Raw genomic sequence first — 23,995 nt, 5'->3', positions numbered from 1 at the left:
TCCTTACTAAAGTTGATGGACTAGTCTCCCGCCAATAGCTCTGTACAGGCAGCACTCATTAAGGACCTGTGCAATGTTCTGCTACCCTGTGTTAAATAGATTGTGGAGTAGCTTGTACTCAGTCCAGACTTTGGCCATGAATTAATAGGGTGGATTCATGTTGTGATGGCCATGCCTGTCCTGTGAGCAATGAGCATGACCTCTTGGTATAGGCATTTGCGTTAAAGGCCACAAGGAAAAAAAAAACAAAGGGTACTTGATTTATGAATAAAATAACACAAAGTGCTATTTCAAGCACTGGCAACGTTCTACTTGAATAGCTAGTAAAGTGGCTACCTGTCTGATAGTCTCTGAGCACAGCCTGAGAGCCGCAGTAATGTGATAATAGTATAGTAATGAGATCTCGTGACTGGCCTCACTGTGTAAGCTTGCCATTTTTCACTACAGTCGTTGAAAAGTCAATAGGGCACTGTTCATTTTCCTGAGATCAGCCAGAAATTAAATTTCACAGAAGTATTATAACCCTGAGCCTCGCTTTAGCCCCGGTGGAAAAGGACAGATTTTTAAAGGTCGGAAGATCAGTAATGAAATATTACACCAATAATTTGATATACTGGAAAGTACTTTGCAATATGATAGTGAAATCTACTATGTTATGGGCAGGGAATAGAGGTAATATTATCTTTGTGCTTGCTTAAAAAAACTAATCAGATGCTGTACAAACTCAGCAATGCATATGAGTGCCAGACAATGGGAACTGGCATAAAACAGCAATGCTTATGGTGTGCTGAAACCAAGGTGACAAAATCAAACAACCTGACTCTATTCTCAGAGGACAGTGTGTGTGTTTCCTATTAACTTGTTCCTTATGTACATTAAAGGATTCCTATTAATATAGAAACACAATATTCTGTCCTTTGTGGGTAAATGCTCTTTTCTGGAAATAAAGATGAGGTGCTCTCAGAGAGGGAGGTGTTAGATGAAGAGGTGTGGTCGCAAACTGATCATTAAAAAAGCATTAAACCACTAAGCCCACATGGTCCATCCGAGAGATCTGAAGGAACTTAAGTATTAGTGGGTGAGCTGCTGACGAAGATATGAAATCTCTTGTTAAAAACAGCTACGGTTCCACAGGACTGGATGGTAGCAAATGTTGAACCTATATTTTAAAAAAGGCTCTAGGGTAGTCTGGGGAATTATACCACAGTAATTACATTGGTACCTGACAAGCTGGTTGAAACAATGGTTAAAAATAGAATTATGAAACACCTGGAGATCATGATCTGATAGCGTCTATCTGGGCTGGTTTCTATGAAGGAAAATCATGTCTCACTAATCCCTTATAAGTCTTTGAATGTGTCAATGTAGTAATGGTTAAAGGAGAACAGGCTGACATTATTTAGACTGCCAAGATGCCTTTTACAAGATCCCTCACAAGAGGCCATAAAAGAAGCTAAGTCCTTATGGGCTGGCAAAGTATTGTCATGGGTCAATTCAGCTGCTAAGAGACAGTAACAGAGTGGCTTGCCCCTGGGCTGGAGAGCCTGGGGCTAAGCCAGCCCTGATTACAGGATGAGCCCACCTGGGGAAATCGAGTATTTCAAATACAAAAGGCAGCTGGAAGCTGCAGGAAGCGGGTGTGGCTGAGATGGCCAGAGGCAGAATCCTTGCCAGTAAGCCAGGGAAGAAACTGTGTGGATCCTGGAGCTGCAGAAAGATTGTGTGTTTGTCTGGGGACTTTTTTGAGTTCTGTTTTGTACAATTATCTTGCCATCTTGCTGACAAGTGAATTAAAGGATCTGGGGCTGAGAAGACAACTGGAACCATTGTGAGTTCTTAAAGGGGCCCTTGTGAAGGGGGAACAGAGACAGGTGGTGGCCCTGGGACGACAGAAACAAAAAGCAAAAGAGTGGGATTCAATGGGTGCACAATTTTCAGATGACACAAAGAAATGTAGGTTTCAGAGTAGCAGCTGTGTTAGTCTGTATTCGCAAAAAGAAAAGGAGTACTTGTGGCACCTTAGAGACTAACAAATTTATTTGAGCATAAGCTTCACTTCCGATGAAGTGAGCTGTAGCTCACAAAAGCTTATGCTCAGATAAATTTGTTAGTCTCTAAAGTGCCACAAGTACTCCTTTTAAAAAAATGTAGGGCACTCAGGATCAGAGAGGACTGTCAGGAACGTCAGAGAGACCTGAACAAGCCAGGAGAATGGGCAACATCATGGTAGATAAAAAAAAAACAACTAGGAGTACTTGTGGCACCTTAGAGACTAACAAATTTATTTGGGCATAAGCTTTCGTGGGGTAAAACCTGTCATCATGGTAGATGAAGCTCATTGTCAACACATGCAAAGTAATGCACACTGGAAGGAAAAAAATTAATCTGCTCATACATCTCACAGGGTTCTACATTAACTGTATCACCCCAGGAGAGACACCTAGTGATCACTGGGGACAGCTTAGTGGAAGCCTCTGCTACACAATATTATGGTACATAAGGAATGACAGGAAGACTAATACAGAAAATAGTTTATGCCCTTGCATAAATCAACGGGCAGCCTTGCTGGGATACTATGTACAGTAATGGTCAGCCCATCTGCCACAGGACATTGCTGAACTGGAGGGGGGTCAGAGAAGGGCAACAAGAATGAGCAAGAGAGTAGAAAAACTCCTCTGAAGAAAGAGTGGAAAGATTGGAAGTATTTACCTTAGAAAAGTATATAAAATACTGACTGATGCAGAGGAGGTAGATCAGGAGTTTCTTTTCTCCTGGTCTCATACTATAAGAACTAAGAGACATTTAATTGAATTGAAAGGTGGCAAATTCAAAACTGATAAAAGGAAATACTTTTTCACACAATGCATAATTAGACGGTGGAACTCACTGCCACAGGAAGTCATGGAGGCCAAGAACATAGCAAGATTCCAAAAGAAGCTGGAGATTTATGTCGGTGTCAAGAATATCTGGAGTTATAATTAATGACAAGGCCTAGCTGCTGAAGCACCTGCTGTGCTTGCAGTACACCTGACACACTACTGGCGCCCGGGGGGTTTGGTGCACTGAGCAACCCCCCAAGAAGTACTTCACTCATCAGCAAAGGCCTGATCCAATGCCTGATTTCGGTGGGCTTTGGACCAGGCCCCAGTTGCTGTGAGGGAGTGTAATAGACAAACTATTCAGAATTAAGATGTGAGAGCAGAGCAGCAGCTTCAGGTAACGTCTTAGTATCTAAGAGCACCCAGTCACATGGTCTCATACAAGGCATTGGGAGCCAGCAATGGGAGGGCGTCTCCGGTTTAAAATAACCAATGTTCACCTCGGATTTAGCTAATGTGTTTCTAAGTCTCATAAGATATGGTTTCACTAGATGGAATTGCTGTGTCTCTTGGATGTGTCTATGGCTAATGTGTGGTTTCAATGCATCAGACCTTCCTTTAAGGGTTATTTTTTAAGCATTAACATTGTTTTCATTAATCAATGTGTTCATTCACTGATCATCCGTGTAAACAGTCTCTATGTCAATTTACGGGAATGAATTACCTTTTTTCCAATCTCCCTTACACTAGAATATTTTGAGCAAACTCCAGTCAAGTTAATGGAGTTATACTGGTATAAACCTTGTGTATGTGTGTTTAGAACCAGGCTGTAAATGCTCTTTCACTTGCTGGCATTTTATACACCTTAATATTTCCTAGTTACCATGATCTGATTGCAGCAATTCCTTTCCTAGCTCATTTACTCAGATTTTGACTGGCAACATAATACTATGACTATAATGCTATAAGATAAGGGCTTTGATATGGACCTAAATCCATCTGACACCATACTTATAAAAGAGTAATTAAATTTGCATTATTGCTACTTGGATTGTGCCCGTGTTGACAGCTGGCTTATCTAGCAACTTTAATCAACACACGAACACAAGTAGAGATTACTGAGGGGATTAGTTTTACTGAAAGCTAGCGTTATGTTATCTAGGTATAGGACAAATATCACTTGTTCGAAATGTTGTATAGGAGGGCTGGGTAGGGGCTTTGGCAGAGGCGTGGGGTCCCTGGAGCGGACTCTCCCTCACTGGGCTAGAGATGGAAATTAACGAGTAGGGGGAAGAGGAAGAAGAAGGAAAGCTAATTGATGCTTGCTCTTACCAGCCTCTTAATGGAAGTCCCCTGGCTTTGGCTTCAACTAATTTATGGTGAAGTTCCCCAGTCACAGCCATTCAGAACTGAAATATCTCAGGAAATACAAAAAGAAAAGGAGGACTTGTGGCACCTTAGAGATTAACAAATTTATTTGAGCATAAGCTTTCGTGAGCTACAGCTCACTTCATCGGATGTAGCTCACGAAAGCTTATGCTCAAATAAATTTGTTAGTCTCTAAGGTGCCACACGTCCTCCTTTTCTTTTTGTGGATACAGACTAACACGGCTGCTACTCTGAAACCTGTCAGGAAATACAGCGGTTTCAGGATGAAAAGGTGGGGAAATCCTTAGGATCTGGCTCCATATCAGAGCAGGATCCAAATTTGGGGACTGTACAACACACAGGAGCAGAGCTGGTGCTGTATATGCTGACTCTGAAACAAAATCATATCAATAAAAGAGCAAATTCCTGCTAGGAGATCACTTGAGATGGTCTTTATAAAATAAGTCATTTTCCCAGTTTTCTCTGCGACACGCAATGCTGCAGCCTATCAGAGAGACTTGTGCACTACCAGGAATATAGCTGGCCTAGTGTGGTGTAATAATGGTGCACCACTTCAGGAAGTAACAAACAAAAATCCATGTTCTAGGTGAAGGCATTCGCGTTTTCCATAAATACGTGTCATTATATTTTAACTAACTTTTAAAGGACAGAACAACTCCAGGACGTAAGCTAAGAAGGGGAGTTTAAAATGGAGGGCTCAGTGCTTGTAAACTGAGGTCACAGGAGCTATGCCAGTCTATGCCATCTGCGGCCCTGCCATGTAGACCGTAAGTGTATGCTTGGTGCCCCCTTCCACAGCCATGGTGTTTGCGAACCTCTCTCCATCAATGGGGAAATTTTCTGGCTGGATTCCTGGATTCAGCCGTCCTTGGAGCAGCTTCTTAGAACAGACTAGGAAGGCTAGTGACTCCATATGCTCCTGTGCATTATGGCTTCAGGCTGTTTGAGGTTCACTGGTTAGATCTCACACCTGGAGGCATGTGTGATGCTGACAGAGCTTCACGTGAAATGTCACAGCAAGCAGGCAGCTACAAACTGACGAGAATATAGGGCTCTGCCTGGAAGATGTTAGAGCCCTTTATATCCTATTTACTTCAATCAGGATTAAGAGCACTCAGCACTTTGCAGGAGGTGCTCAGAACTTCACAGGATGGGGCCCCCAGTTCCTTTCATTTAATCCGTTAAGCATACCATGGCCTTCCTGCCTCTGGATTAGCTAGTTCTGAACCTAAGCAAGAAAACTCTTCCCATCGGATTTTCCATTTCGGGTTGTTTCCCTTTCTCTTCGTGTTCCCCTCCTGACACATTGCTGTTTTCCTCTGACATCATATTCCTGTAGGAAAGCGGCCATGATAAGGTTACCTGGGTAACCCAGAGTATTATGGGATGGAGCCAGGTTCCGCCTGATCCCTTGCTTCCTGTTTAGGCAGTGGGACTTTCCCCCCAACTCTGGAGTGATGCAGTGAAATAAAGCAGCAAGTTCCCAGCCTGCAGTGCTGTGAATTGACTTAGTTTTGTTGCACTGAGCGAGCTCTGCATAACTTCTGTGATTTAACTGCCTAATTCTCAGAGGGAACCTTCAGCCCGTCTCCTGTGGTGCCATGCTTCTGGGATAGCACAAGGTTTATGCTCTGACTTACTGACCCCCATCCCCATGCAACTGCACATCTAGTGTTGCCATCTCTAAACCGTTCCTACGTGAGTCTCACAATAGTTGTGGGTTCTCCGTAAAGCCCCAGCTCCTGGAGACCAGTGATTACACCTGAGACTCCAGCTTTCCTTTGAACAAGTAGTAAGTTTCTAGCCCTCATGGTTGTAAAGAAAAGATAAAAAATGTGAATCAAGTGTAAGGTAAAGACTCAGAAACCAGAAAACAAATTAAAAAAAAACATTTTTAAAAAAACACTGATGATTTTTAAGCCAATCTCATGATTTTTTTGGAGCCTGAGTTATGATTTTTGACCATTTGGGGTTGGCAATATTGTAAATCTCAACAGAATTCAGCCATTGTTATGTGAAGAAATCCTCTCCTGATCTCCCTTACCATGCACAGCAGTCTTTGTTATCTCATTGTGGCGCACGTGTTGACATTGGGCGTGTACCTCTGCATTTTTTCCCTTTGGAGTGTGTCATTAGCAGCCGTGTATTTCCGCTTAGCCCTGATCCGAGTCCACAGTTATACAGCTAAGCACAGTACGTGACTTTTTGCTGATCAGTCCAGCTAAGCATATTTACCGTTTTGACACTGGAACAAAGCAGTTCTTTGTTTGGAGCCCAACCTGCATGTCACTCCTGGCCTGTCACCGTTTGACGTTCTGGGGTAATTTCAGAGCATTTTTGTTCCTCGGCACGTCAGGGCCTTCGTCTCTCTACACAATGAGTAATGCATGTCCTAACTGACAGCCCTAGGGGGGAATTCACCCCTCAGCACAGGGCCCAGTCACCCCGACCTGCAGTTTGAGCCCTGGCTGCAGAGGGGTGAATTTCACCCAGTATGAGAGCCCATCCAGTAAAGACTCTGCAGCCTTTTTCCTGACCTGTCTCCGTTAACAGACTAGGAGGAAACCCACCTGACCCCCTAATGCCAATAGAGTCAGTGGGGAGGCGAGTTCTCTAAGCACAGTTGCAGTACTGACCTGGTTGAGTGTGCATGTTTAGTAACAGTTATATGGGGGAAATAGATTAATGTGGCAAACTCATTCCCTTGTCTCTCCCTGTAAAGAAAAGAAAACAAAAGAAGCAGGTCTCCAAATCTGCAGCCTGGCTTTAGGGAACTGCTCCCCAGAGTTACACACTGGACCAAGCTGACATTTGCCTGCCTAAGGCCTTGTCTACACCACAGACCTTGGCCTGAATAGCTGCACAAGCAGAGCCCCCTCCTGCAGATGCAGCATAAGCCACTTCCCAGAGTGACACTAGCCAAGATGACAGACACACTTGTCTCTCAGCACAGCTGTATCCAGAATGCGGTTTTCCCAGCATAGATACACCCAGGAGGGATAAGGATTTTGTCACACTCCTAGCCCACTTAGCTGTGCCATCAAAGCGTGGCCATGTAGACCAGCCCTGCAGGGTTTGCCTTCAGTTCTATCAGGCAGCTTGCAGCGAAGGACAAGCCACTTAGGCAACGTCACCCACCACAGCAGTGCTGCTATTCACCGTCCGAATACGGGCTGTTGAAGGTGCTCAGCTGCTGAGAGTGAGTGTCTGCCCCACAGTCATGCAAGAAGATTCTGCTCCTCTTGGGTGCCGTGGAGCTGGGATGGGGCCAGGCCAAGGCCACAGGGTCCATGATTATAACCCTGTGATGGAAGGGGTGCACAGGGGCTGACTTGATTCATGCCACACATGGCCTTAGTGCTATACAAAGAGGGAAGAACAATAAACCATCATTCCAGACCCAAAAACAAAATAGCAGCAAGTCAGAGGCTATAGCGCTGCCCTGTACCCTACTCTCAGGGTGCGGATAAACTCCCTACCCCTATCCAGGCATATTTCTCCGCCCAAAATCTGTCATAAACATAACGGGAAAGTATACCCCGGTGTAAACCCTTCAAAGCCAGTAGGGCTGGTCCTCCACTCACCACCTTTTTACACCAATGTAATTCCCTTCAATGGAGTGACTTCTGATTCACGCAAAGGTAGAGGAGAGATTTGCATTCATCACGATCCCCCTACCCCGACCCACTGGAGGACTGGAAACCCTGTGTTTTCCAAACGGTATAATATTTTCACATGTTTTCCAAACAGTATAATGTTCAGTCATGGCTTATTTCCTCTGGAGCAGCATGGCACTGAGACATTGTTACCGGGTGAGTCATGGGTGTCCTGGTTCCTTCTGTCACGCTATGTCCCTCAGTCCAGAGGGAAGTCTGAGAGCAGTTACAGGTCGATTATGTTTTAACAAAATAATACGGTCCCCCCGCCCTGTCTTTTATTAACCTTGACAAGATTCTGCTCTAGCTGCCTCTGGCAGGGATTTACCCAGGAGTGTCGCCAGTTTCTGGAAATGGCCAAGCACATTTCTCAACCCATCGCCACAGTGTTTTCTCCAGGTCTATGATTTGATTTGAAAAGCAAATGCCTGTCTGTTCCCACAACACCTCTCCATAGACCCCGCTGGGTCAGGCAGAGCACCCAGTCCCCACTCCCGACCCCTCTAGAGCAGAAAAAGAGCAACCTAGGGTAATTATCTGCATCCTGAGGGCTAGAAAGAAGCTGCTGAGGAGAGTTGTAGCCGTTGCAGTGACTCAAGTGACACCTTAGAGACTAACAAATTTATTTGAGCATAAGCATTTGTGAGCTACAGCTTACTTCATTTAGCTCACAGAAGTACTCCTTTTCTTTTCACCGGTATTGTTGGCACTTTTCTTTCTCTTTTCTTGGTGGGGGAGGCAGTATTCTAAGGGAGATATAGGGCCCCCACACTGAGCAAGTCACTTCACTAGGCCCTTGACTTTGATATTGCTGACCAAGCCCCCAGTCCTCAGCTGGTGAAAATCAGTGTAACGCCTTGGACTTCCACGGATCTACACTGACTTATGCCTGGTGAGGATCTATCTCCTGTTGAGACGAGCAAATATCTGACAGGTTTTGGAAGACGATCTTCCAGCAAGTGGAGTGAAATCCAGGCTCAATTAAAGTCAAAGGCAAAATCACCATTGACTTCAACAGGGTCAGGATTTCACCTGTGGATTCTGAAAGACACAACTGTGCACAACATTACCTCCACCCTCCTGCAATCGGTTCTCAGTGGGCTGAGAGTCAAATGAGGTTTATTAAAGACACGTAAGGAGAAATCTTTTCAAAGTGACCTGAGTCGTTCCTGGTTTATTTTGGAGCTTGCATACATGGTGATGGTTCACTAATGTCACAGCCTGGGTGAATAGTAAATATAAGTTGGTTCATCCCTGTAGAGGGGTGGTTACCCGCTCCTGCCCTGTGAGGCTTAAAAGCCAGCCCTGGGAGACAGCCAGGGCTGAGGGCAAGAGAAGCTAGGCTGATTGGGGAAATGGCTGCAGCTGGGCCATGCTGCAATCAGATTGCAGCTGGGCCTATAAAGGAGCTGCTAGGCTGAAGCTTAGCCAGTGTCTTTCTCTGCGTTCAGAGAGGGAAGGGCCTGGCTGCAGGGACCCAGGGGAATATCTAGATTGCAGCAGGGGAGCTCTGGCCTGGAAGCTCCAAGGCCTAGATTAGGGCCTATTAGGTACTGGGATTGCCAGGGGGCAGCCCAGGAGTAGACAGAGGCATCAGGTCCACCCCTTTGCCTGTGATGAGTGGCTGATACACTGCAGTCTGCCCTGGGGAGTGGGGTTAAGCGATGACTGGCAGTAGCCAATACTGAGGTGAAGTGGGGGTTCCCTGGGGAGGGGAGACCCTCAGGGATTGTTGGGGTTTACTGCCAGGGGGCTGCAGCACCCCAGTGGGAGGAGGCACCAGGTCCGGGGAGGGACTGGGGCTGGCGGTAAGGTCCATCACCAGACGGCAGGGGGTGCTCCAGAGGCTGATGAGCTAATTCCCAAGGACAACCAGCAGGAGGTGCTACTGCGTGAGTCCGGCTTGATTACAATCCCCTTGCCATGCATGTGGGGAAGGACCATTTCATGCCATACAGAGCTTTGGAAAACTGAGGGTCTGGCCTTGCTGATGCCCTGTCTAATTTCTGTATTGATTGTTTAGTTTGCTAGTTTTAAATAGCAATGAACAACTGCCATGCAAAAAGCTCTAGGTGGCCTTGCAATTAATTAGACAAATGACAACCACCCAGCAGCAACAAAGAATCCAATAATGAGTTAACTCCACCAGCTAATAAATCAACACAGCAAACAGCCTCTGTAACTCCCACACCTAGGAGCAGCCCTTATACCTTCCCCTACCCCCATGTCAAATTAATGGCTTTTGAGGGTTAATATTCATTATTTATTTTATAATAATTCCTCATCTACTCCACAGGCGCAGTATTCAGTGCACTGACTGAGTCTCTGAGAACATATTTAAGTAAAATCTAAGGCCAGATCCTCAGGAGGAGTGAGTCTGCTTGGCTCCCCAGAAGTCAGCTCACTGCGAGGGAAGACTGGTCATGTGTTGAAGGAATGGGTCTGGGACACAGGAGATCTGGGGCAGTCATTCAGTTTCTGGCTCTGCGACAGACATCCCTGTGTGTGATGCAGTTCTCCAGCTGTAAAAACGGAGATAAAAATCCTTCCTTTCTCTCCACCCCGCTTCCCCCCCAGCCTGTCTTGTCTATTAGTTGTAAGCTCTCTGGGGGCAGGAATTGCCTATACTGCACCTAGTGCAATGAGGGGGCCCGATCTCAGTGGGGACATCTAGGCACAGCCATACCCCAAACACTAAGTGCTCATTCTCCTTTCAGCCTGAGAAAAGCCCATCTTCTCTTTGAGACACTTGTTTTGAGACATTTTCCCAAGCTCATGAGTCACTCTGAAATTACAAGACCCGAACAGCTCAGGGTCACAACATTAGTGTACAGAATTGCTACAAAAGGAAGAACAACATAAGGAACATGGCCTACTAGGTGCCTGCTTAGGACTGTGGATAGAAGAAGTAAGAAAAATAACCAATCGTGCTGATAACATACTGGATGAGTTGTCATCAGATTTCATTGTCTCAGGGTATCAAGTCCAGGAATTTCAGCTTCGCCAGTAATATTGGGCATGAAATGCATTGTCCGAAGGAGCCGCTCCAGATAAGTATCACCTAGCAACCAGCTGCATTGGCACAGTAACCTTCAGGGAGCCGTGGAGAAATACAAAGGCTTTTTGTTAGCCCCGAAAACTTAAGAGCACAGGTTGAAATTGTTTACTAATTTAGATGCCAAAATGAATCATAGCTCAAGTAACTCCTAGGAAAGCAGGTTTGATGTGAAACTCCATAGCCCCCTTTGGCTCCACTGAAGTTCTTTACTCTCAGAAAGACTCATCCATCACAGTACAGAGCCTGTACTGTGTACAGGAATCCCTTACACGGGTACAGGAATCCCCTAAGAAGAGAGTAAACAGGCTGCACAGCGGAGAGGAGTCTGAGAGCGGCAGCCTTATGCATAGGGCATGGGAGGCTGTGAGAGTGTATCAGACACAGAGCAACGTTTCAAGAGTTTTGAGCTTTTCATTTTTACCAGTTATCTGACGCTGAACTGATACAGGCTTCCTCATGGGCCCCCATCTGTCCTAGCAATAAGGCACTTGGGATCTGAAGGCCAGTTTAAATCCTGCTCTGTTCCCCTTGATATGGTCCCCGTGAACTTGCTGATCCAGAGCTGAGCAAAAGCCACTGGCTAGTTTACCAGCAATATGGAGAGACTGCACCCACCCCTTCTTGAACAGAAAGCTAGACATATGAGTTAGGAGCTTGAGTGAGGCCAGGATAATGTGACTAATGGGAGAACCCAAGAGAAGCCTGAAGGCCCATTCTGAGGGCAAAGAATTCCATTTGGGCTGTCACTCTGTATGCAGTTTAAACAGAGAGCTGGCGATGACTGTAAATAACACTGGGCAAAGTGCTGCTGTCTAATGGAGGTGACTAGCCTGAGGCCCGTGACCCTGTATTAATAACAAAAAGGAAAGGAGTACTTGTGGCACCTTAGAGACTAACAAATTTATTTGAGCATAAGCTTTTGTGAGCTACAGCTCATTTCATCGGATGCATTCAATGAAGTGAGCTGTAGCTCACGAAAGCTTATGCTCAAATAAATTTGTTAGTCTCTAAGGTGCCACAAGTACTCCTTTTCTTTTTGCGAATACAGACTAACACAGCTGCTACTCTGAAACCTGTATTAATAACCTGATACTTGGTGTTAGATCCACGTATTGCAAGTATTTTAATAGGAAAAGAGTGTTGCCTGTTGGTTAGAGCAATACACCAAGGGCCAGGAGGGCTCTTGGGTTGGAACTGACTTGCTGTGGAACTTTGGGACAGAGACTGGAAAGGGATCATTTCCATTGCTTGTTACGGATCGTCACCAAGTCGTGTTGCCACTTCAGAAGAAATAATACTGCCCTATCCTTGTAGTTGGCCAGTTGCTTTTAAGGTTATTGTTCTCATACAAGCTTATTCATATCTGTCTATTAGTTGTAGTCATTATCTTGAGGAAGTTAGAGCCCCCAGGGCACGTTTGCCATGTCAGGATAATGAACCATCCCGGGGCATCTTTGCAACAACACAGAAAATTAAATATTTCCTCTTATTTGCTCCACTTCCCGGCAAATGAACCAATGAAGGTAATACATGTCAAAGGAATTGTAACAGAACAGTAATGCTAAAGTGCTAATACTTGGCTGGACAGACAGACATCTCTGGATTGTAGTAGGTCTGTGACATCCTGATTCTTAGCTTTCATTCTAGAACTTCTTGCTTGTGCTGAAAGTTAGCATGGATCCAATACAGTTAAGGTTCACCAGTTTTCCTGAGGTTCTTCTGGAACTGTCCGTTTGAATGTATTCCTATGTCTTTGCTGCGGTGGGTGTGGAGTTCCTGAAGTGCCTGAGGTCAGAGACTCCAAGAGAGGTTTGCTTTAATTGTGAATTGTGTAACTGTGCTGTTTAAATGGAGGGCACTCACTTTTCTGGCATGGCTTTGTTTGAGAGAGTGAGAGTCATTCTGTATATGTCGGAACGGCTCTTTTCAAACTTAGCCCTTTTTTTACATTGGAGTGTTCAGGATTGTATGTGTGTGTGCATGCGTGCGCGCACACACACACACACACACACATATAGGTACCATGTATAGGTATTGGAATACATACCAGGTAATTTCTCCACTACACCCCGTAATATTAAAATCCAGCATTTTCTCGAGGAGAGAACTCATGCCCCTACTCTCTGGGTCCCTACTGTCTTCAAAGTCCATTGATAAGTCCATTGGCAGACTCTGTCCACTGATGATGAATTAAGGGCCTACGCCGGTGAAGCTAAGGCATACAGCAAGGGTGATGAATTGGACTCTAGGGCTAAAGGAGGTGATAGCTCCTTTCTACATTATTCCTCTTCCTTCCTAATGCCTGGGTTGTCTGAGAAGACGGCCAAGTCCCTCTCCGACTCTGCTAGGGGGAGCAGCCTGAGGTGAGAGAGTGTGAGCAGAATGTGAGTGTGAGGCACTGGGGCTCGTCGTGTGGATCAGGTGGCTCAGACTGAGGAGATGGAGACAGGCCCCTGGAGCACACAGAAAGGTCACCTCTCGCATTTCTCTCTTCTCTTTCACAGAAAGAATATTCTCTTCAGTCCACATTTCCCAACGGAAGTGGGAAGCATGTTGTCAACGGCTCAGGTGAGTTTCTGGAGCAAGCCATAGCAGGGTGGGAACCGCACGTTCTGCTCAGCCAAGCAATGGGGTGCTTCAAATGGCAAACTGGGCAATGTCCATTGTTCTGCACAATCAGTGTTCCTGGGGCTACCCCTTGCTAGCAAACATTGCTAGGCTGGGGGGCCAGGGCAGGGAGCTCAGAACGTGGGTTCCAGCTAGCCACAATCCTGGTCCACACTCAGGGCGGAGGAGTGTTACTGAAACACAGTATTTAATATAGGAACATCTGACTGGTTCTGTGGTGGGGGCAGAAGAGGAGAGGGTGCTGGGGCGCTGTGCGGCAGCAGAAATGGGGGAGAGGGTGCAGGAAACCCTCTCCCCTGCAGAGGGACCCGCCACAACCTCAGTAGGGAGCCCAAGGAATATGCTAGTCTAATGCCATTGGTGCTGCGAGACTGTGGCCTGGTACCCAGGGCCCATGGTCTGGTTCCTCATCTGCACTAGCCAGTGTAGTTGAGTGGGTGAGGCGGGACGTGCGCATGACACCTTGTAAAGGGGTAGCTGAGCTCCCCCAGAATCCCTGGAGGAATTGGGGTTGAGCCAGCCAGAACTGCCCTGAGAACCCCAGCTACAGCATGGCCCCTCCCGAGCAGGCTGCCGCGGTCACATGACTCTTCAGCTCGATGGTTAGTAAGTCGATATCTCCGCCGGGGGGAGATCCACATGCAGCTTCCCGTTAGGCTCCCACACTGCCAGCGTCACACAGGGCAGGCAGCAAAATGGCCGCCCCCCGCAGGGTAACTCTGCCCTGACCCCCTATTTCTTCCTGGGTGGTAAAAGTCTCAGCCCCACCCCATACAGATTACAGCTGTGCTGTGACTGAAACGCAGCGATCACAAGGCACCAGAGAGGAGCTCTGACAGCTGGGTGGGTTGTCTTGCAGTGGGCTAGCAGAGGGGCCCTCTCACCCCTACACCCAAACCCCAAAAGTAACCTTTCTCAGGGTGGAACATTTCTCACCCCCCACATCCCTCTCACCCATACGTGTTTGTGGCCCCTGCTGAGACTGAGTCCCAAAATCCCATGAGATCATGGAGCTTGGGGTATGGCTGCCCCTCCCCGCCCCCAAATTTGCTGAAGAGAGTGAATCCCTGTTGGGGATGCCCCCTTAAGATCCCAGAGATGCCAGCACCACTGGCGGTTCTTTGCTGATAAGCAGTTTATCCAAACCGCCTCCTTCCCCCGCTCACAGTCCCACCCATGGCAACCTCAGTCCCTCCTATCCCCATTCGTCATGTTACTCTCCCCTTCCTCCCTTCCCCCTCCATGATCCTGTTCCTTTCCTGTTCTTTACCCCCATGCTCCTGTGAACTCATCCCCTCGTGTCCTTCCCTCACACCCTCTCTGTTAACAGGCTGCGTGCCTGGTATGACGCTGAGCCTTTTGTCTGTGTAATACACTGACACGCAGCATGTCAACATGCGTGTCTGGGCTAAGCGACCATTCAGCCTCCTATTTGCTCCCAGTTCAGAGAGGTTTTATTTACTGCAAGTTGTAGGATCTTGTGCTTTAGGTGCCAGTGGTCCCAGGTTCGATCCCTGCTCAGACTCATGGCGTCGGTACTTCTATGTTGCTGTGGTTTGTGACACTTGTACCTTTTTGTCTTGTAGACTGTAAACTTGCAGGGGCAGGGACTGCCTCTTCCTACATAGTCTCACAGCATCTAGCACGTTTTGGGGCATCACCAGAATAGGAGCAATCATCACTCGAACAGTAATGCTGTTGCCCCAAATTCATGTTGCAGTGGATTATCCCAGGCGGTGGGGAGTGTGGGCCGATCTTTGGACAGTCTGGTTGTCTCTGTCTGCATGTGCCATGCAGCTTTCAGGGCAGAGCTCAGTGCTAGAACCTGGGCGGTGATTCTGACACCTCTGTCAGCTCTGTGGGTTGCTGTGAATGTTCTTGCCTAAATTGTTGTTCCAATCACTTGTCACATAGGAAGCTGTTTTTCCTCCCATGAAAAGAATCAACTCGTTCCTGAGCATTGAGCTAGCCACTTGCTTTGGGAAAAATGTCCCCAAGCTGAGCAATTAACAGCAAATAAGCCATTGCTGGGTGGAGTTGCCCAACTAGTGCAGAGGAGTTAATAATGCTCCCCTAAGGTGTGGGCAGCTCCCCTCACACAATAGTAACGTAATATTACAGGAGCCGAGCGGAATGGTTTTGTTAGTGCAGAATGTGCTTGTCAGCAGGGGAGGGCAGCAGCTATGCAGCAAGCTCAGATCATGTGACTGTTTATTCTCACTCCCTCTGAAAAGATCTTACAGAAGTGAGAGAGCTTAGCAGTACAGAGCCAAAAAGTCATGCACACTTAGACCTGCACAGCACTGAGAAGAAGCTAACTCAGACTACACAATACTGAGAAGCTCAGAGACCTGGATCTCATGTCTCAGAGGGTGGAGGACCAGGTGAGGGTACCACCTGGAGCTACTGGACTGTACAGAGCAATGCTGGTCAAATCAGGTAAGCACAGGTGTCTCTGGCAAAAGTCTCCCAGGTGCCCTCTCAGGCAGAACCAGAAATTTGATCAACTTGAAATTTCCATTCGACCTTCCGCCTGCTCTTCCCCCGCGTTGGCTTTGACAGTAGCAAAGGTGAAGTATTTTATGAACCCTCCTGGGTCTGTGCTGTCTCTGAGTTTCCCTCATAGGAAAATTCTGCAGCACATATGTGTTTGTTCAAGGGACTATTTTACAGCTAGTTTTAAGTCATGTAACTCTTCTGAGATCTCTTTCCTTTAAGCCTTCTACAGTTCACAGGCTTCTTCTGCCTCTCCAGACGGACCCATAGGCCTCTATGTATACTGTAAGCAATCCTGTGCTGTAATTCAAATGCTCTGTTTGGAAGGGAATTATGCTGGAAGAAGATACATGCTAATGAAATCCCTGAGGTTAAACTTTGGAGATTTTTCTCTGTGATCTTTCAGATATCTTTGGACTAACTAAAAACATTTGCTGGTGATTGGGACAATGGGATCTTTTTATCATGAGTATGCCAAAAGCAGCGAGCAAATATGTGATGATATATTAGTAGTGAATGTAGGATTTCTAGGCATCTGTCACTTCTTAACAAAAATAACTAGGCTGGTGCATTAGTAGTAATTAGCAATACGTATGTTAGAGAGAATTCTTCTATGCCCATGAGAAACTTCAACAGTAATGACCCAAAACCCTGCTGTCACATTATGGTTTTGACCACTCCTATAGAATACCATGGCATGTTTTTATAAGTGTAGAGTGCTTGGCATTTCTGAAAGGCATTTCACTGAGACAGCTTGTTAATTGTTAATCGAGGCAGGAATCCAAGGACTGTCGTGTATTTAACTGTCACAATCGGAGAAATTTTAAACTCAATTGTTAACTGATTTACCAAATTTCACCTGCTGCCACCAGAGCAGGGATTTGGCTGTAGGGATAACTTTATAAGCAGTTTCAAGCTTAGCTGAAACACAGTCAAATTTGCATGAATTGTAAACACCTTATAACTCAGTTTGTTGAAAAATAAGCCAGTGTTTGTTTCACTTGGAACATTTGGTGATTTGGTGAACATTTGGTGAACCTGTTCTGTTCATTCCCTCTGAAGCTCATTGACCACTATCAGAAACAGGATACTGGGCTAGATGGACCTTTGGTCTAACCCAGTATGGCCATTCTTATGTTCTTGAGAAATTAGCTAGTGAGCAGGATTGGAGCAGTCCCAGGTGTCACGTACAACCCTTTTGGATTTGAACACCTTTTGAAGGTATCAATACTGGCAGCTTATGTTCTCAGTAGACAATACTAGCAGCTGGTTCTCAGTAGGCACTGGACTATGCTAAGTTACACCAGTGTAAAGCTAGAGGGACTCTATTACATTTGAGTTTCTTTGAACTTAATTTGCAACAGTATAGATGACAGCAGAATTTGTCCCCATATTTTCAAGAATGGCACTAAGAGTTGTGATGGATGGGTACATGGGATTATTAGTGAGTTACTAGCACCTAGATGCCATGAAAGTGTGTGTTACTCCTTGAACAGCTGTTTGGGGATGTAGCAGGGCGAGTCTCTCAGTAACACTGGTGTAAATCCAGAGTAATGCCATTGACTATTTACAGATCAAAAATGGCAGGCTGTAGGTGCAGCTGGATGGCTCAGGAGTTTGGTAACGTGCTGTGGAGTCTTTGCCTTTCACAGCAGGTTGCTGGATCGATCTAGCTTAGATCAGTGGTAATCCAAAAATGGTACCAACTGAGAGTTGTTGACCTACATGGAAGTAAAGGGTGTGGTCTCCACCCAGTGGATGGGCACCCACCTCCCAAAGCTGACACTTCCAACGATCCTCAGGAAAGCTCACACTACTGCTGGTTATGCTGAACTTGCTCTAAGGATGAACAGAAATCTCCATTCCCCAGGGCTTTCAGCCTGGTACCTTTCACCAGCACAAAATGAATAGAACAATATATCAGGTTAGAGAGATTTGACAGAGTGAAGTTTGAAATACATTGTAGGGAACAGGCCTGCAGTGGCACTAGGGAAGGACTAGGCAACTCAGCCATCTTTTAAGTCTCTAATTTATGAATACACCTCCGTGGGGCCACCATTTCAGAGCTAATAAGTACGACAGGGCAGCCACCAGCCCTGTGCTGAGCGGGACACTCTGAAATGTTCCTTGTATGTTCTTTATCCCTGAACCTGGCTTCAGGAACACAGTTAAAAATCCAGGTGACAGTAGGTAGTGTGGCCGCTGTATTAAAAACGTGAGCAGATACTACTGTCAAGATTTCTTTACTTTCCCCCAGCAACAGTTTGTACCACAAAAGGCCATTTTCTTCTGCACTTATTCATGGTGAGATGTGCCTTATTCCGCGAGCAGTCCCTAGAGAGATTGCCTTTGCTATGAGATGAGCTTAATAAATTAGTGGAGAACAGTTTCTTTCCACACCCAGAGTGACATATAGCACAGAGATTCACACACTGCACCTGGTCTGAAATCACATGGATCTTAACTGTTAAAAAAAAAAAAAAAAAAAAAAACCAGTTAGCATTATATAAAACTAGGCGAGTGATGCTACAGCACATGCAACCCCAGTGAAGTCAGTGTCGCACAGGGTTCATGTCCCGGCGACTTCCCACAAGTATCTGCAGCCCTTTCCGTCCCATAAAAAACAACTTATGGCATTACAAATGCAATTCATGTTTTCTTTCTCTTCCTGATGTTGCACCCTCTGTTCTTTGTTTTGTCCCTGAATTTTAGTCTTGGTCAAAGCTTAGAGAACCTGCAATGTGTGCGTTTGCTGCTCTCATTCAGAGGGTTAGGAATCATTTCCCAGGGTGATCACATCAGGTTACATTTGCCCTATTGCATTATAATTACCAGAATTAGGCTTGGTTAATTATTTAAAACTATGGATTAAACGGGGACAAAGGATTTCTGTCTTCCTTTTGGAGCATGCCCTGTTGCTCCTCAGAGGTGTGACTGCCTAACCCAAGGGTGAGTGATGAGGAGGGGAATGTCTGCCAGGTCTCTAGTTAGACCCCATTTCCCATGGATGTCATGAAGATGGAACAGAGCAAACGCTGTGCACAGCAAATTCCAGAAGCTGCCTACGTGGCAGAGACTAAGACCCCAGACAGTTAAGAAAATCATAATGATGATGCCAATGATGCTCTGACCATTATGATAATTAGCATCTGCCAATCGTAGGGCTTTCTGTAATGCTAACTGCAATGTCCATCACCACTGCAGACACTAAGCTAATGTAAGGGAATCAAGTTGTTGTTTTCTCCCCAAAATGATCTTTGTTAATAATGAGATTCAAAATGGTTACTGCTCTGAATCACGTACTGTAGATTTTGATCCTTATAAAGCATCTGTCTGAGAGATTTCTAAACACCACTAAATCTCTGGTAGATTCTAGGACGCATTCACAAGTGGGCAAACTTTTAGGCCCGAGGGCCACATCGGGGTTGCAAAACAATATGGAGGGCCGGGTAGGGAAGGCTGTGACTCCCCAAACAGCCTGGCCCCTGACCCATCCAAACCCCCCCCCGCTCCTTGTCCACTGATCGCCCCCTCCCGGGACCCTTGCCCCTAACTGCCCTCTGGGACCCCACCCCCTATCTAACCCCTCCCTGTCCCCTGACTCCTCTGACCCCTATCCATACCCCCAACCTCCCCTGCTTCCCATCCCCTGACCACCACCCCAAAAACCTCCGCCCCATCCAACTGCTCCCTGACTGCCCCCCCCAAATCCCCAACCCATCCAACCCCCACTGCTCCCTGACTGCCCCCCCAGAACCCCTGTCCCATCCAACCGTCCCCTGACTGCTGCCCTGGAACCCCCCACTCCCCGCCCCCTTACCGTGCCGGAGCCAGCCATGCTGCCAGATGCGGCCTGCGGGCCATAGTTTGCCCACCTCTGGGATAGAACAAAACTTTCCAAATCAGTTCATTTTCCTGGGGTTTGGAGAATTCAAGAGGATCAGGCCAGGTCAGCATTCAAAATGCTTTTTATTTGGAAGCGAGGTTCTTATTAATTTCATGCAAGACACATATTCCCACTGGCTAAAGAATACTAGCTGTGTTGCTCATAACTGTGACAAAATAGGGACCAGTATGTGGCTACTTTATTGGTCTGTGTCTTCAGAGTAATGTCCAGGAGGAACTGTGTCTGGAGCAAGTAGCTTGTGTCTCTCTGGTCAGGATCCTTTTGCAAATCTAATTCTGATCTGTAAACATGTAGAGGCAGATCCTGGCACAGCATCACTTACTACAGAGGAGCTATGACAATTTACTCTGTAGATCTCCCCCAAAGACCTTACTATGGAAATTATAAAGCAAGGAGAACTCTACCAAACAGAAACTCATCACAGATTAAGTTTCTTTTGTTTCAGAGTAGCAGCCGTGTTAGTCTGTATTCGCAAAAAGAAAAGGAGTACTTGTGGTACCTTAGAGACTAACAAATTTATTTGAGCATAAGCTTTCGTGAGCTACAGCTCAAATAAATTTGTTAGTCTCTAAGGTGCCACAAGTATTCATTTTCTTTTTGTTTCCTTTGTGTTTGTGGAACAAAAGTCAAAACAAATATCTGTCCCTTTTCCCAAAGCATCAGATTACACCAAAGTCATTGTGCATGTCAGCAATGTTGGGAAACAGAACAACCAATCTCTGGATCCCCTTGATGTGGTTGGAAATGTTACCTAAGGCTCCTCCAGAGATCTGGGACATGTTACCATTACTTGTGCAAAGGGACTGTAGAAGGATTCAAAACTCGCATGACTTCTCCAGTGTAACCTCAGGTTAAAAGCATAACAAAGAGCCTCCTGTTGATTTGTTACTGTATCTTGTATGTCTTTGTATGACTTTGGGTACAGGATGTTGGGATACAGAACAGCCTACACCTAAATATTTCCAATCTTATCTCTTTTTAATAAAGTAGCAAAAAAATCATCTAAATAACTGCAGGGTTATGATGTAAATTGCCAAGAGGCAAGACATTCAAACTGAAGGATAATCATAGAATTGTAGAATCATAGGACTGGAAGGGACCTCGAGAGGTCATCTAGTTCAGTCCCTTGCACTCATGGCAGGACTAAGTATTATCTAGACCATTCCTGACAAGTGTTTGTCTCACCTGCTCTTAAAAATATCCAGTGATGGAGATTCCACAACCTCCCTAGGCAATTTATTCCAGTGCTTAACCACCCTGACAGGAATTTTTTCCTAATGTCCAACCTAAACCTCCCTTGCTGCAATTTAAGCCCGTTGCTTCTTGTCCTGTCCTCAGGGGTTAACGAGAACAATTTTTCTCCCTCTTCCTTGTAACAACCTTTTATGTACTTGAAAACTGTTATCATGTCCCCTCTGTCTTATATTTTGCAGACTAAACAAACCCAGTTTTTTGAAACTTCCCTCATAGGCCATGTTTTCTAGACCTTGAATCATTTTTGTTGCTCTTCTCTGGACTTTCTTCAATTTGTCCACATCTTCCCTGAAATGTGGTGCCCAGAACTGGACACAATACTCCAATTGAGGCCTAATCAGTGCGGAGTAGAGTGGAAGAATTACTTCTCGTGTCTTGCTTACAATCCCTTTGCCTTAATTCATTCTTTAGGACATGCATATGGCATAACATACAGTATCATCACTGTGCATCTAGCACCGTATATAGAGCCAGATTCAAAGTCCACTGAAGTCAGTGGAAATTCCCCCATTGATTAGAATCACCTTCGGAACAGATCCAGAGATTGCCTTTCCGCACTCATCTGAGACCCCCTGCCAGTTGGCTTAGCGGACTAGTGTCAGTTGTGTTGTCAAAGGCCTGCAGGAAGCAGAATTTCTGGGTCTTGCTGTTTGAAATGCACACATTAAAACTTCTGGAAATGCATCTTTTCTTCAGAAAATGTGCAGGGTTTTTAAAGTTCCTAATTCACCACAAAGGCTCCCTTAAAACTATAGTCTTATGCTTTGTCCTGGCATCTCCCTGGGAACCTTTATGTTGTACGGTGATAAAGTGGAACTTCTAGTACTTAGTGTATGGATTCCGAGATATCAGGCGGCTCCTTCAGTCAACAGGGACTCTTTCCATTAAGTTTAGGGATTTTTAATATGTGGATACTGAAATACTCGCCAGTAACAGGTCCCTTGTGTTCCATGGTATTGTCAATGTGGATGCCATTTATTTTTACGTAAGACTGAAGGTGCTCTAGGTTCATGCCTTAAATTTCCTTGTGGAGTTCGGACTGACCAGCTGCAAGTGAGCATTTGCAGCTGTCTCTTCTAAACAAACAAACTGCAGACTGTTAGCTACGGTTTTGAACAGTCACATCCATGTTTAAAGACGTGAAGGCCCCAAGAGGTGCCTGCACTTCTGCGTGTGCCGCCGTAGGCGCACACACAAACCCTTGACTTGCTCATGCAACAAAGAGTCATGTGGGGCATGAAGACATGGGCACGCGCGCTCCAGCCTTCCTTAAAGTGCTTAACTTTAAGCAAGTGCTTAACTCCCATTTGTTTCATTAGCGATGAGTGATGCGGCAGGCAAGTGGCAGGAAAGAGCTCTGTATTCAGCATGCACAGAGGCCAGTTTTATATTCAGAGAGCCCTGTGTTTGTCTGGTAGCCACCTTGCCCAGCTCGCACTCCTGAGCCCCTGATGACATACCAAACCAGGTCCCTCCTGAAACTTGACCCTCTTCCAGCATTTCCACGCGTTGTAGTGGACCTTTGACTTCAGTGTTCAAGTCAGGAGTGTGCTTTGCTAAATTGGCACCTCAGGGGGTGCACCTCTGTAAAATTCCAGCCTACAGCACAAACTGTACAGATAGAGATATATCACTAAGTTCTGCTTCTTGTTTAAGCCGGGGTGAATTTTGGCGGCCACGTTATAGACTCCTTAAAATCAGGGAGCACTGCTGACACACCTGACGCAGCCCTAACTGTGGCACTGTGACTGATGGCATTATTCTATTTCACCTGAATGCCCAATGTCATTTCTGCGACACAGACATTTGCTGGAAGTGCACAGTCAAGGCCTGCCAGCACCACTGCAAACTGTGGTACTAGCTTGAAAGAAAGAGCTTCATTTGAGCAGCTCGTCAGGTTACCCAAAGTCAGCCCTTTTGTGTATGAATACAGGCTTAGCTGAGATTTCTCAAACTCATCCCACCCTCTGGCCATGTGTGAACCAGATTGTTGTGGGTAGGCGAACTATACATCTGTAGCTGTTTGGCAAAGCATCACACTTCAAACATCTTTGGGAGCAGAAGGCATTCAGAATGCTGCAGAATTTTCCATCCACCCAGCGAGTTTGAAATGGCCTTTGCCAGATCCCTTTTTTGCCTCTATGCAACAAAGGAGATTGAACTTCTAAGTGAATTAGCAAGTGCAATGGTGCTGCAGTGCCGACCCTTCATGGCAAGAAAAGGCCAAGTCGGCTATTCCTAATTGTAATGGAGGTGGGTTTTTTAAAGCTAACAGCAAGATCTTTGTGTGTCTTTGAATATAGCCATAAATATCTGCTTGATACTTAGTTTCCTCCCTGCCTTACCCTATCTGTTATTCAAAAGATATTAAAGCTGTTCCTATTTTTTTAAACATCTTTCCCAGATCCCATCAAAACTTGCTCTGTACAGATGGTTTTTTAATATAATTTCTGCAGAATGCAGCATTTTGGGGTTTGTTGGGTTTTTTTTGTTTAGCAGATCCAGAGTTATAAAAGGAGTTGGCTTGGGCACTGGAACCTTGGTGAAAGTTTGAGTCGCCATGGAGACCTGTTGTGTTTAATATTTGTACTTTGGCAGATAAAACGCTGCTTGAGTTTAGAACACCACTGGGATGGCAAATTCTTGGAAATGACTACAAGACTCGTCAGAGTTGCAGCTGAGCATGTTGAGTGCATAATGTAGGTTATTTCATGGTGTCAGAGCAGCAACAGAACCATTTCAACTAGCTGTGATAAGCCACATTGCAATACAGTATATTGAGTTGTGG

General features: G+C 45.8%; 1 protein-coding gene across 2 annotated transcripts in view; it reads left to right on the top strand.

Annotated features, from left to right (window-relative positions):
• The window catches only part of FAM107A (family with sequence similarity 107 member A), a 65,444-nt gene that overhangs the window by 18,978 nt on the left and 22,471 nt on the right, over positions 1-23,995 (top strand). The window contains exon 2 of one of the 2 annotated variants that reach the window (XM_038409615.2): positions 13,427-13,490. In XM_038409615.2, coding sequence (XP_038265543.1) covers positions 13,427-13,490 — 64 coding nt within the window. Of the gene's footprint in view, positions 1-13,426; positions 13,491-15,467; positions 15,990-23,995 lie in introns of those variants that run through there. The other variant, XM_038409618.2, reaches the window with a different exon arrangement.

This window comes from Dermochelys coriacea, chromosome 7 (assembly GCF_009764565.3).
Source record: "Dermochelys coriacea isolate rDerCor1 chromosome 7, rDerCor1.pri.v4, whole genome shotgun sequence".
Classification (NCBI taxonomy): Eukaryota; Metazoa; Chordata; order Testudines; family Dermochelyidae; genus Dermochelys; species Dermochelys coriacea.
Note: the sequence above shows the minus strand (reverse complement) of the source record. Positions and strands in the feature narration are given on the sequence as shown.